Source organism: Sinocyclocheilus anshuiensis, unplaced genomic scaffold (assembly GCF_001515605.1).
Source record: "Sinocyclocheilus anshuiensis isolate Anshui unplaced genomic scaffold, SAMN03320099.WGS_v1.1 scaffold627, whole genome shotgun sequence".
Classification (NCBI taxonomy): domain Eukaryota; kingdom Metazoa; phylum Chordata; class Actinopteri; order Cypriniformes; family Cyprinidae; genus Sinocyclocheilus; species Sinocyclocheilus anshuiensis.
The window spans coordinates 927,314-942,125 of NW_015549703.1; the positions used below are offsets into that span (position 1 = coordinate 927,314).

The window sequence follows — 14,812 nt, forward strand, 5'->3', positions numbered from 1 at the left end:
ATGTTTCATTTATATTATATATTATATATTTTGTATGTATTAAAAATAATCTATATTTAATATATAATCTTTCACTTTCAAAAGCCATATAGTTTCTTAATTACATCATATATTATTATTTATTTATTATTAATTATTTTTAATGCATCTATATATTTAAATGAGAATAAACATTTATATTAAAAATATAATTTATTAAAAAAAAAATTGTGTGTGTGTATATATATATATATATATATATATACAGTGGGTACGGAAAGTATTCAGACCCCCAAGCAAACAAATAAATATTCTTGTGTATTTTATGTATACATTTCTATAAATATGAATTTTTGTCATTATTTTTTTCTCCCTTACTATATCACCTAGCCCTAAAATGTGTATAATCAAGTATGTATGTGGTCTGTCCTGTAGATCTTGTTCAGGACCCCATGCTGGTGCAAACTGGAGTCCCTCCTGAACCCCTCAGAGTCCTCAAGTAAACCAAGTCTTTTGCATCATGGCATCAAGTACCAATTATAACCAGAGATTGCGCCACAGCACATAAATTTGGCACGTTTATTTTTCTAGGGCAGGCCTGCAGCTGCCGAAATCATGCTGAAAGCGTGTGCAATTGCTTTCGATGGCGCTTGGTTTTCACTTTTGAATTTCGCTCATGTTCAGGGGCGTGGAGAAGGCACAGTAACTCATTTGGGGGGGCATGGCCCATGAATGCCCACTTTGGCACCGACCCTGATTATAACTTTAATACATGTATATTATTATGTCCCTTAATGTAATGTACTGAACGCTATGGACTTCAATTGATGTTCTCTTTTTTTTCAACACAAATCCTCAACTGAACTTTGAGACTGATAATGACTATAATTATGCAATATAATTTTCCATTGTAGCTTTAGCAGTTTTCTCCGAGCTCGGGGTGCTGTTGCCAATGGCAGAGAGATGTGCTGTCTGACAGACAGGTCTGTGCCCCAGGGGTCAGGGCGTTTAACGCTGCACAGGAGATTGAGTTGGTGGAGAGGTCATGCTGGTTCACTCATGCTGGTGCTGCTGTAGCATCAAAGACAACAGCTAGGCAGGAGAAGCGGATAAAACCACCGAATAAACGTGCTCATTACACCTTTGCACACCAGACTCTGCTTTAGCTCTGTCATCATTACAAGGTTAATGTCAGCAGGGGACATTTAGCCACTGCTTAAAATGATGTCAAATTTCACTGTTCTTTTAAAGGTCTGATTTTTTTTTTAAAGCAATGACAAATAAGTATGTCTGAGATGATGCAAGGGAGAAATCTTAAAAAAAAATAATAATAATTTTATATATATATATTCTACTTAAATTAATTGTTTAAATATTTATTATTTATTATATTATTATTTATTTATTGAGCACTGTAACACCGCCTAAAAGTTTGACTTAAAATTCAGTTAATTTTTTAAAATATATATTTTCTTTAGTTTTTTTTGAAGAGATGTTTTTAAGTTATTATGTCCTTTTATGTCTTTTTTTTATGTTTCGCTTTCTGAGATGACTTCTTTTTATTTGATGGTCAAATGTGATTCTCTTTGTTTAGGCATGGTCACCGATACCATAAAGTCGGATGAGAGCTTTATCCCTAAGAATAAGAAGAACATCAAAATATGGTTTAGCCCAAAGAGTCGTAAAGTACGCTGTTGCATTGAGAAACCTGCTGACTCAAACAAATCAAATGAAGTCCAGGGAAAGAAAGCTGATATGTCACCTTCTTCCAAGGACCTGTCCGTCTTCAACTTCACCTCTTCCTCCCAGGAGTCTGGGTCATCCTCCCCTCCACGGGGGAAGGCAAATAAGAAAATAAAGAAAAAAAGGATCAGCCAAACCTGCAAACAAACCCGTGTTGGTCAAAGGCCTAAAACATGGACTCAGACTATGCAAGAATGTAAGAGGCTGAAGCTGGAGGCTATCAATCAGCAGTGGGCCTTTGGAAAAGAAGGTTCTAGAGACAACAAGAATGAAGAGGACGAGAAAGTGAGCTCTGGAGATGACAACAGGAGGTCCAGTAAGAGAGTTTCTTTCCATTTCCCTCGCAGCCAGCCTGAGGAAACTCATAAGGCTGTCCACCAAGAACAGAATCAAATTCCCAGTCCCCAAAAAAGCATCCCAAGCAATTTGGAAGTTGAAGACACTGAGAAGCAAAGCTCTGCAGCCTTTTGTTCACCATGTTACGATCAACAGGTTGAGCCTGTCACTGATATCCCACAAGAATCCAATGAAAACACTCCAGGGCCTCCTCAGCCTTCTCTTGCCAGTGTGTGTAAGAGAACCAGAGAGGATCGGGACAGTGATGATCCACAGAGAATGCCAAAACAACCCAGAACAACTTCAGGATGGAAGAAGAGATCATCTAGAGAAGAAACTGCTTCAACTGAAGACCACTCTCTGAGTCTGAGAACATCCAGACAGTCCAGTGAGAAGCAGAATGTGAACCCAATCACACCAGCTACCCCTGACCTTGGGAAGAAGTCTTCAAGTGTGAGAAACAAACAGGCAAATCCCTCGTACATGAAGAGGAACCACAACGGAGAGACGCCACTGCACTTAGCTGCCATAAAGGTTTGTGTTCACTTATATCCGCATGTTGGCAAAATTACATCAATTTGTGCTAAAATATAGTTTCAAGACAGTCTTTACCTTGTTATCACTTAATGCTCACTTAAAATTAAAATTTAAAAACAATTTAATAAAGCTGTTATATATAAACTAGCAAATTTCAAAGTAAATATACATTTTCCATACTGCAAATTGTAATGTTGTGATGCCTAAATTAACTTGTAGCATTTAAAATGTTTAACTGTAGTTTTATTTTTTTAACTAAATAGTATAAATATGATAATTTTTAATATCTGCTATTTATCACTTTTTGGCCATGACTTGAAAATAATGATTGTCTCATAGGTATTAACCAGAATTTAAATATTCGTGGATCCCTATTTCTTTTTACCATATTTTCTGGAAAAAAAGTTTAATTTCAACACTAAATGCATGTATTTTAGTTCCCCTTGCTTCACAAAAATCCTTCAAATTTAATGTTATACAAAACAAGAATAAAAAATATAAGTATAAAATAAACCTAAATTCTAGTGGCATTCATTATAAACAACTTTTAAAGCAAAACTGAATTACCGGAGTGTGGGAAATGCGCTAAATGAATAAACTTGGCATGCTTAACAAGCACAAACTGCACAAAAGTTGAATGGGTGGAGATATAAAAACTGAAACCCAAAAGGTAAAACAAGTCCAAAAAAAAAAAAAAGTGACTTATATTCTGGAAAGTCATATTATTATTTATTTATTGAGCACTGTAACACCGCCTAAAAGTTTGACTTAAAATTCAGTTAATTTTTTAAAATATATATTTTCTTTAGTTTTTTTTGAAGAGATGTTTTTAAGTTATTATGTCCTTTTATGTCTTTTTTTTATGTTTCGCTTTCTGAGATGACTTCTTTTTATTTGATGGTCAAATGTGATTCTCTTTGTTTAGGCATGGTCACCGATACCATAAAGTCGGATGAGAGCTTTATCCCTAAGAATAAGAAGAACATCAAAATATGGTTTAGCCCAAAGAGTCGTAAAGTACGCTGTTGCATTGAGAAACCTGCTGACTCAAACAAATCAAATGAAGTCCAGGGAAAGAAAGCTGATATGTCACCTTCTTCCAAGGACCTGTCCGTCTTCAACTTCACCTCTTCCTCCCAGGAGTCTGGGTCATCCTCCCCTCCACGTGGGAAGGCAAATAAGAAAATAAAGAAAAAAAGGATCAGCCAAACCTGCAAACAAACCCGTGTTGGTCAAAGGCCTAAAACATGGACTCAGACTATGCAAGAATGTAAGAGGCTGAAGCTGGAGGCTATCAATCAGCAGTGGGCCTTTGGAAAAGAAGGTTCTAGAGACAACAAGAATGAAGAGGACGAGAAAGTGAGCTCTGGAGATGACAACAGGAGGTCCAGTAAGAGAGTTTCTTTCCATTTCCCTCGCAGCCAGCCTGAGGAAACTCATAAGGCTGTCCACCAAGAACAGAATCAAATTCCCAGTCCCCAAAAAAGCATCCCAAGCAATTTGGAAGTTGAAGACACTGAGAAGCAAAGCTCTGCAGCCTTTTGTTCACCATGTTACGATCAACAGGTTGAGCCTGTCACTGATATCCCACAAGAATCCAATGAAAACACTCCAGGGCCTCCTCAGCCTTCTCTTGCCAGTGTGTGTAAGAGAAATATTCTGGAAAGTCTATAAGCCTCTGTATTGCTATTGTAACTATACACATTATATAGCTGCATTATATGATTTTGTTCCTCCTGCCCTTGTGACCAATTTGATTGTCATTTACCAGCAGTTTAAATAATTTTTTTTTTACTGTACTGGTTTGCTTGTATCTGAGACTGTTCTTCGTTAGTATTCCAGCAGCGAGTCACTTTGACCACTTAATGATTGATGCTAGGTCAGTATTTGAGTCTGATTGATCAATATCTGCTACCACAGACCTTTTGACCCTGGTCTTCTGTACAGGGGGATGTGGAGGAGGTCCGTAAGCTCCTTGCTCAGGGAGCCGACCCCAACCTGAAGGACAATGCAGGCTGGACACCACTGGTGAGAGAAGAGAATTCACACACAATCCAACATGAATCTTGTACACATAACAGCCTTGTCTTTTGTTCGAGGTTGTCTGGGCTGAAAATGGTTGGAAAGCTTTTCCTTGTATGTACAGTAATGTATGTTATCCTAACAGAATACTGTATGTTCACCGAATACGCAACTGTCCTAATGGTTATTGTAGATTTTACCTTTATCATTTTTCAAATGTTTTATCCTGTATATTTTTATTTGTTTAAATCCTCTGTCTTGTGTTCTATTTAGCTGATGAAATGTAAGATCAATGTAGCTTTTTGCACTCGGAAATGGTAAAATGAAATATGAACACTAGTAGTGCAAATTTCGCATCTTTTGCCACATGAATAAGCTTGTACACTTACTGTCAGTGCAGTATTTTATAAGTGACAAAATTCCAAAGAAAGGTATAAAATAAATCAGCATAAAATAAATTCAGTACAAGCACTACTATTATGACCGGAGCACAAGTTGTCACAACTTGTATCTCAGAACTATAAGGTTTTGAGTCAAAATTTCTACTCTAAGTTTATTTTATTTTATTGTTTGTTTTTTTCTAATATATTTTATGATGTTTAATTTTATTACAGTAAGTATATTTTTACAATTCTGTCCTCTAAACCAGTGGTTCCCAAACTTTTTGGAAGCATGGCACCCCTTTGTAGTGTTTTTTTTTTTTTCCACGGCACCCCAACCCAATTAAACTAAACGCACATGAGTACATATATGAAATTAAATCCAGATGAGCAAACAACAAATGAAGCATAAACAGCAGCATGAATTTATTATGAATGCATCACAACAGACATAATATGAGGTGAAACAACCCATTCAAATGAACCATCTGTCTTTTACAACTGGATGACACATGTCAACAGACTGATTTGAACCATATACTGTATGTGGGAATCATTGGAACAAAACACATTTAAAGATTGATACTTAACTCTTTAAATAATAATAAACAACTCAAATTAAATTTTTTCTTTAGTTTCTCATTTGATTTATTCAAACCTGACCTTATAACTTAAAAAAAAAACGGCAAAGAAAAAAAGGATCAGCCAAACCTGCAAACAAACCCGTGTTGGTCAAAGGCCTAAAACATGGACTCAGACTATGCAAGAATGTAAGAGGCTGAAGCTGGAGGCTATCAATCAGCAGTGGGCCTTTGGAAAAGAAGGTTCTAGAGACAACAAGAATGAAGAGGACGAGAAAGTGAGCTCTGGAGATGACAACAGGAGGTCCAGTAAGAGAGTTTCTTTCCATTTCCCTCGCAGCCAGCCTGAGGAAACTCATAAGGCTGTCCACCAAGAACAGAATCAAATTCCCAGTCCCCAAAAAAGCATCCCAAGCAATTTGGAAGTTGAAGACACTGAGAAGCAAAGCTCTGCAGCCTTTTGTTCACCATGTTACGATCAACAGGTTGAGCCTGTCACTGATATCCCACAAGAATCCAATGAAAACACTCCAGGGCCTCCTCAGCCTTCTCTTGCCAGTGTGTGTAAGAGAACCAGAGAGGATCGGGACAGTGATGATCCACAGAGAATGCCAAAACAACCCAGAACAACTTCAGGATGGAAGAAGAGATCATTTCGAGAAAGAACTGCTTCAACTGAAGACTGCTCTCAGAGTCTGAGAACATCCAGACAGTCCAATGAGAAGCAGAATGTGAACCCAATCACACCAGCTACCCCTGACCTTGGGAGGAAATCTTCAAGTGTGAGACACAAACAGGCGAATCCTGCTTACATGAAGAGGAACCACAATGGAGAAACGCCACTGCATTTAGCTGCCATAAAGGTTTGTGTTCACTTATATCTGCATGTTGGCAAAATAACATCAGTTTGTGCTAAAATAGAGTTTCAAGACATGGAAAATGTTTTGTTCTCCCTTTTAAAGTAGATAAGTACAGTAGGAATACACAATATACATTGGTTCCATATTGGTTATTTTTTTTTAAACCTGGTAGTCTGTATTGACTGATATTTGATAATTGCATATATTGTGCATGCTTTGTTTATGCTGTTTTTCTGTCATCTAATGCTCACTTAAAATTAAAATATAATAAAACTGTTAAATATAATATTAGCAAATTTCAAAATAACTATACATTTTTCATACTAAAATTGTAATAATGTGATGCCTAAATTAACTAATTAATTAATTAGCATTTAAAATGTTTAAATTTAGTTTAACATTTTTTTTTAAAACATTTTTTAACGAAATAGTATAAATACAATAATTTTTAATATCTGCTATTTATGACTTTTTGGCCATGACTTGAAAATAATTATTGTTGAGTTTAAATATCAGTGGATCCATATTTTTACCGTATTTTCTGGAAAAAAGTTTCACCTTCCTCAAAGTTGCATTGTTGAGAGAAAAAAAGACAAGTCACATCAGTGTAAATATTTTATTATTACGTTGAGAAATAATGTAAAATACTGGTAAAGAGGGAAAAAAAATAAAAAAAATAAATTACAACTGGATGACACGTCAACAGACTGATTTGAACCATTTACTGTATGTGGGAATCACTGGAACAAAACACATTTAAAGATTGATACTTAACTCTTTAAATAATAATAAACAACTCAAATTAAATTTTTTCTTTAGTTTCTCATTTGATTTATTCAAACCTGACCTTATAACTTAAAAAAAAAACGGCAACAGCACATTAACGGCGCATTCTGAGATAGATGGGTATAATTTAGGGTTGTGACGGTGAGGAAAAGGGGGGGGGTAGTTTTCCCTCTTTTCCTTGCTTTCCTTCCATTTTAAATAGCTTGTAAAAGCGCCCTGCGCATTTTACTTTCATTTTCAAATTAGCGCCAATTCTGCGTCAAGCAGTTGTTTGTTTTTAGTTCATTTGAGTTTTCCCTCTTTTCCTTACTTTCCTTCGCTTTTAAATAGCTTAAAAGCACCGTGCACATTTTACTTTCACTTTCAAATTAGCAGCAATTCGGCTTGAATTCAATTCAAGCAACAACAAAATACAACGTAGAACATATTATGCCTAATATAAAATAACAAATAACTTACACAAAGTTTAGGTAGCTTATACAAAACTGAAGATCAGTAAACACTGTGGAACCAAATAAATAAGAAACGCTATGTTTATTAGCAAAACGAATAAGAAAGATTGGAGACACGGCATTGATGTAAAATAATAAAAAAAAAATACACAGTTTAAATACATTTAAATCCGCAAACACTGTGGGACCAAATAAATAAGAAACGAATGTTTAAAAAAAACTTCCAATATCACCTTAGATAAATAGCAGAAGTCAACAGGCTTTTCAAAATCCAAAATATTTGTAAAACAGGCGCTTTTGCATGTAATTTTGAAACTCTTCTACCATCATCTTGTCTGTCTCACCTCACTCTTCGTGTCAGCTTCTCCTCACATGATAAATGAAATCTGATCTGTGATGCGACTCGTTCGGCACGCTGCATTGAGCAGCCTCGTTCAGTTTTAATTGTAGTGTCTGTTCTCTAACTGAACTAAATGATTTTTATTACTATAAAAAATCAAAACGATTGTGGGGGCGGTGCCACGGTGGGCAAGTGACATAACCGGTGTTGTGGCTTCACACTCGTCTTGTCTCACTCTTCTTTGTCAGCTTCTCCTCACATGATAAATGAAATCTGATCTGTGATGCGACTGATGCGACTGACGCTGCATTGAGCAGCCGCGTTCAGTTTTTAATTGTAGTGTCTGTTCTTTTACTGAACTAAATGATAACTCCTCAGCATCATCCAAGGTCATCATCTCTGTTTGGCTTATATAGCTTTAACAGACACTTAAAGAAAAAAGTGTTAGCATGACTACAAGTGAGAAAGTACAAACGTTAGTGATCATAAAGGCAATTTATGTCTTATATTGTGGGAATGTGGTTTACAGGTAATCCCATTTGAACAGATTTAACAGGATATGAAACCTAGAAAATTTCAGTTATTAATAGAAGTCCATAAAAGGTCAAACTATTGAATGTAAATCTCATTTAAACCCCTAATCCAGTGTTTCCCAAACGTTTTGAAAGCATGGCACCCCTTTGTAGGTTTTTTTTTTCCCATGGCACCCCAACCCAATTAAACTAAACGTACATGTGTACATACATATATGAAATTAAATCCAGATGAGCAAACAACAAATGAAGCATAAACAGCAGCATGAATTTATTATGAATGCATCACAACAGACATAATATGAGGTGAAACAACCCATTCAAATGAACCATCTGTCTTTTACAACTGGATGACACGTCAACAGACTGATTTGAACCATTTACTGTATGTGGGAATCACTGGAACAAAACACATTTAAAGATTGATACTTAACTCTTTAAAAAATAGAAAAAAAATGTTTTTTTCTTTAGTTTCTCATTTGATTTGTTCAAACCTGACCTTATAACTTAAAAAAACGGCAACAGCACATTGACGGCGCATTCTGAGATAGATGGGTAAAATTTAGGGTTGTGACAGTGAGGAAGAGAGGGGGGTAGTTTTGCCTCTTTTCCTCGCTTTCCTTCTATTTTAAATAGCTTGTAAAAGCGCCCTGCGCATTTTACTTTCATTTTCAAATTAGCGCCAATTCTGCGTCAAGCAGTTGTTTGTTTTTAGTTCATTTGAGTTTTCCCTCTTTTCCTTACTTTCCTTCGCTTTTAAATAGCTTAAAAGCACCGTGCACATTTTACTTTCACTTTCAAATTAGCAGCAATTCGGCTTGAATTCAATTCAAGCAACAACAAAATACAACGTAGAACATATTATGCCTAATATAAAATAACAAATAACTTACACAAAGTTTAGGTAGCTTATACAAAACTGAAGATCAGTAAACACTGTGGAACCAAATAAATAAGAAACGCTATGTTTATTAGCAAAACGAATAAGAAAGATTGGGAACACGTAGGGCTGTGCAAAAAATCAAATGTGATTTTCATGCGCATCTCATCAGTAAAGCTGCTCCTGTGATTAGAAGTAAATCTCCAGCACGTGCATTCAGATGGAGCGGCATTTACTACACAGAGCCGTAGTTCACTGACAAGCTACACAAAATCGCGTTCAAAATCGGCAATGAATCGCCTGCGATTTTGTGTAGCTTGTCATGAAAATCGCATTCGATTTTTTGCACAGCCCTAGAAACACGGCATACTTGATGTACAATAAAAAAAATATATGCAGTTTAAATAAATTTAGATCAGCAAAAACTGTGGAACCAAATAAATAAGAAACGAATGTTTAAAAAAACTTCCAATATCACCTTAGAAAAATGGGAGAAGTCAACAGGCTTTTCAAAATCCAAAATATTTTTAAAACAGGCGCTTTTGCATGTCGTTTTGAAACACTTCTGCCATCGTCTTGTCTGTCTCACTTCACTCTTCTTTGTCAGCTTCTCCTCACATGATAAATGAAATCTGATCTGTGATGCGACTGTCATTCGGCACGCTTCATTGAGCAGCCGCATTCAGTTTTAATTTTAGTAAACTAAATGATTTTTATTACTATAAAAAATCAAAACGATGGTGGGCAAGTGACATAACTGGTGTTGCGGCTTCACACCGGTAAAACGGTCAACACCTTCTATTAGCAGCAACACGAATTTCGTGTCCTGTCAATCACTGCGTGAAATATCAAATTGAGCGCGCACCAGTACAAAGGGCAGAGCTGAGCGGAGCGGACGGGGCGATTCTCTCCTGAGAACAGTGCAGTTTGGCAGTAGCCCCTCACTGCAGAACAAAGATCCAGGGGGCGGGGTTGGATCCACATTTAGGGGGTGGAGATGGTAGGTTTAGGGGTGGAGATGGGTGGGTATGTTGGTGTTTTGATATAGCCTATTTTTATGGAGCCCCTAAAGGGACATGGTGGTGGAAAAAATTTCGGGGTGGGAGGAAATTTTTTTTGCGTTCTCTCGCAAAACTTTTGCGTTCCCTCGAGAAACTTTGCGTTCCCTCACAAAACGTTTGCATTCTCTCGCAAAGATATTTGCGCTCCCTCGCAAAACTTTTGTGTTCTCTTGCAAAGATATTTGCGTTCCCTCGCAAAACTTTTGCGTTCTCTCGCACAGATATTTTGCATTCCCTCGCAAAACTTCTGCGTTCTCTCGCAAAACCAGTTGAGTTTGGACAAACACTTCCTGTTTACTTTACAGCTTGTAAGTTAGTGGTTCATACAGCTCGTACGTTCATAATGGAGCGGTTTTATTTTAAATTTGGACTCAAGTTCAAATACAGTCAGCTTTGCTTATAGTTTAAGGCACGGTTTTGGGACATTCTAAAACGCTTAATGTGGCTTAATGTAGGCTACTATAACAGTGACACTGGAGGCCCAATTCGGTATTAGGCCTAATAAATACTATCAATACTAATAACAATTGTAATATTAATGACCTCATTAATAGCATTACTATCAGTAAAGCAGATAGCCATAATGCAACATTTCTCCCCCATAACCGTTAAGCTACAGAAAACTCTTAAGGGAGGCTAATGGACGAAGACGGTATGACACTGGAGGCCCAATTCGGTATTAGGCCTAATAAATATTATTAATACTAATAACAATTGTAATATTAATGACCTCATTAATAGCATTACTATCAGTAAAGCAGATAGCCATAATGCAACGTTTCTCCCCCATTTAAAACCGTTGGGCTATAGAAAACGCTTAAGGGAGGCTAATGGACGAAGACAGTAAAGGCTAAAACCAAATTATGGTACACAGTTTATTAATAAAATATAGCATATTATGCACAGGAAAGCAGACAAGCCCAGAATAGCTATAAACAAGCCAAAACCTAATTTAAAGCGAAAAAGTATGGGCTCATATACCGCTCTCATTCAGCACAAATCCAAATGTTTCCATATTCGCAATGTATTTGAAGCTAAACCATTATTTATTAAATTAAATTAACTGGGCTTTGTACGTTCCAATATCGAAGGGAAAAAAATCATAATGAACAAAAATGTGCCGCACTGGAGTGCACGCTGTACGGCACAGACTACAATACAGATTATTTAAATTGACTGTGTAACATTTTATCTGTATTGGTGATTCTATGTTTTATTTTAATAATGAACAGGCCGTTTGCAATGAATATATGCGCATGAGGCGCCGGCCCGATCAAATCGCTGAAACATAAAATACTCCGTCACTTACAATAGGGCATAATTCGAAACTGCAAAGTGTTAGCAGTTTGAAGATTCAATCATATAAAAGATTATTAGAAATTTTATAAAGCGAGCACTGTTACGTTCTTATTTCGCTCTGAAACCTATGAGAATGCAATTTTCCCTGAATATCCAAAAGACTGCAAATGTGACATTGATTTTATATAACAGTTCAACAAAAAAGTCAATATTAAGTGTACATTTTACGTTTTAAATGTAGCCTACATTTTAAACACCATTGTCAATATTGTTTGTTATATTTTACAAGGAAATAATAGTTCCAACGAAATCCGCAACAGAACTGGTGTGCCTCTCCAAGCAACAGCAGTGTTTCATTAGTGAATGAATCTGCAGCTTTGAATGATTCTGAGAGTACTGATAATTGGAACTGATTAATAACCCTTTCATAACTACAACCATTTGCTTCGTTACTGAATGAATGAATGCTTCGCCTTGCTCATTAGACAGTGACTGGCCGCCACCTACTGGCGATTTTAGTTCTGTTACGTTCTTATTTTGCTCTGAAACCTAAGAGAATGCAGTTTTCCCTGAATATCCAAAAGACTGCAAATGTGACATTGATTTTATATAACAGTTCAACAAAAAAGGCAATATTAAGTGTACATTTTACATTTTAAATGTAGCCTACATTTTAAACACAATATTGTCAATATTGTTTGTTATATTTTACAAGGAAATAATAGTTCCAACGAAATCCGCAACAGAACTGGTGTGCCTCTCCAAGCAACAGCAGTGTTTCATTAGTGAATGAATCTGCAGCTTTGAATGATTCTGAGAGTACTGATAATTGGAACTGATTAATAACCCTTTCATAACTACAACCATTTGCTTTGTTACTGAATGAATGAATGCTTCGCCTTGCTCATTAGACAGTGACTTGCCGCCACCTACAGGCGATTTTAGCTTTATTTATTATATTAATAATACACTTAATGAAATGTGAAGAATATGACATGAAACATGACATACAATTAATAAGGCTAGAAAAACTTTGCCTCTATAACAGGAAAAATGCACATGTAAATCAATTTAAGGGGGCAAATTGTCCCTTAATGGAAAAGGTGTGACTGCGGTCTAAGTGGGGGTACTCAGAAGAATGTTAGGCTAAATGCCCTAGGGGGTACGCCATTGTAAAATATTTGAGAACCACTGACCATGTCCCTTTAGGGGCTCCGTATATTTTTAAAATATATGCTGTAAAAGGTTATATGGTACGATGGTATTTTAGGTTATTTAAATTGGAAAAAATTCTGCGGCACCCCTAGCCAGTTGTCACGCGGCACCCACTTTGGGAACCACTGCTCTAAACTATCATCACAATTAAAATTATCATATTTTTTTGCAAACTGTTGGGTGAACACCACAATATTTGCTGAAAGTTTGAACTGTGGACTTAGAACAAGGTTTTTTGTGAGGTTGTGGCAAGTTGTCACACGTTAAAGGATATGAATTTGTTCATTTTAATAATTTTCAGTATTTGTTGGCCAAACAATGTTTTGGTAATTTTATGTAACATTATTATTTTTGTTTTTCAAATTATTTCGCTGTTTAAATGTTGCTTCAATGTTTCAGTAAATTTTTTAATAGCAGGTTTCGTTGTGACAACTTACCCCATATAATGTTATAGGCAATACTTGCCTCATATAGACGAAAGGTCAGTGTGTTTACAGTGAACTGTGTCTTTCCTTCCTGAACAGTACCGGTACTGTACTTTTTTTTTTTTTTTATAGCCAAGACTCTATGGTTTGTGCCTCTGCAAAAATGTACTTTAATAAGAAAACATACACTGAGAAATATTCAGTGACCCCTACAAGTGTGACCCTAGATCAGGTTCCTTATGCTTGAAATTGTATGTTATAAATGTACTTTACGGTTTAAATAATGTATCATTATTTCTTTCACATTACAGTAGGCTACTGAGAATTAGGAATGGGGATTCTTAACAGCTGAATCATAAATCTTCTATGAAACAACTGAATAATAATGAACCACTACATGTTCTTAGTTTCTTAAAGAAAAATCTCTGTGAATATATAACTGCATTTCCCCTCAGTCATAAGTTCCACAGGTCTAGTTTAAAGGCCTTTGTCGAGCTGTTGATGCTGGGGAATTATTAGGTCCAAGCTATTATAATAATGCTATTGCTCTTATAATCCTTCATGATATGACAGAACATTGTTATATCTGCTACTAAGGCAATTATGTATTGTATTTGTGTTTTTGTTTTTGCAGCATGAGGCTTGTAATCTGGGTCACTTGGGAGTGGTGGAGGAACTGCTCCAGCAGGGGGCGCTGTTGAACACTCCAGGCTATCAGAATGACTCTCCACTGCACTACGCCGTGAGGAACGGTCAAATAGCGGTGGTCAAGCTTTTGGTTGAACGAGGCGCATCCCAAAGTGTCCTGTGAGTACTTGACCTTACATTCTCTCACCAATCACCTGAAGGTTTGGTTGGAGATCAGATTGATATTTCTTTAAACAACACTATTGGGTTTATTTTAAAATAAACCCAATCAGGCCGGTTGGTACAGCATAACTGTAACACTACATGTCAAAAATTTTTCATTTAGATTTTAAGTTTAGATTTTTTTTTTTAATGTTTTTGAAAAAAATCTCATGCTCACCGAGGCTGCATTTATTTGATCAAAAATTCAGTAAACACAGTAATACTTAGAAACAATATTACAATTTAAAACAATTGTTTTTTTTAATCCGTTTCTTATTATTTTAAACTTTATTATTATTATTATCACTTTTTGCTGCTTAGTATTTTTGTGGAAACTGGATATATTTGAAATGTAAGTCTTTTGTAAAATTCAGTCAAAAGTTTTGAGTATATATATATATATATTATATATATATATATATATATATATATGTGTGTGTATATATATGTGTGTATATATATATAATATATATATATGTGTGTGTATATATATGTGTGTATATATATATATATATATATGTATATTATGTATAT

General features: G+C 35.8%; 1 protein-coding gene across 5 annotated transcripts in view; it reads left to right on the top strand.

The window, feature by feature from the left end:
- The window catches only part of LOC107660605 (BRCA1-associated RING domain protein 1-like), a 40,377-nt gene that overhangs the window by 5,874 nt on the left and 19,691 nt on the right, over window positions 1–14,812 (top strand). For 3 of the 5 annotated variants that reach the window (XM_016449959.1, XM_016449963.1, XM_016449960.1), the window contains 4 exons: window positions 415–478; window positions 1,574–2,592; window positions 4,543–4,623; window positions 14,064–14,236. In XM_016449959.1, coding sequence (XP_016305445.1) covers window positions 1,576–2,592; window positions 4,543–4,623; window positions 14,064–14,236 — 1,271 coding nt within the window. In that variant the 5' untranslated portion in view covers window positions 415–478; window positions 1,574–1,575. The remainder of the gene's footprint in view (window positions 1–414; window positions 479–1,573; window positions 2,593–4,542; window positions 4,624–14,063; window positions 14,237–14,812) is intronic. The other 2 variants (XM_016449962.1, XM_016449961.1) reach the window with 1 other exon arrangement.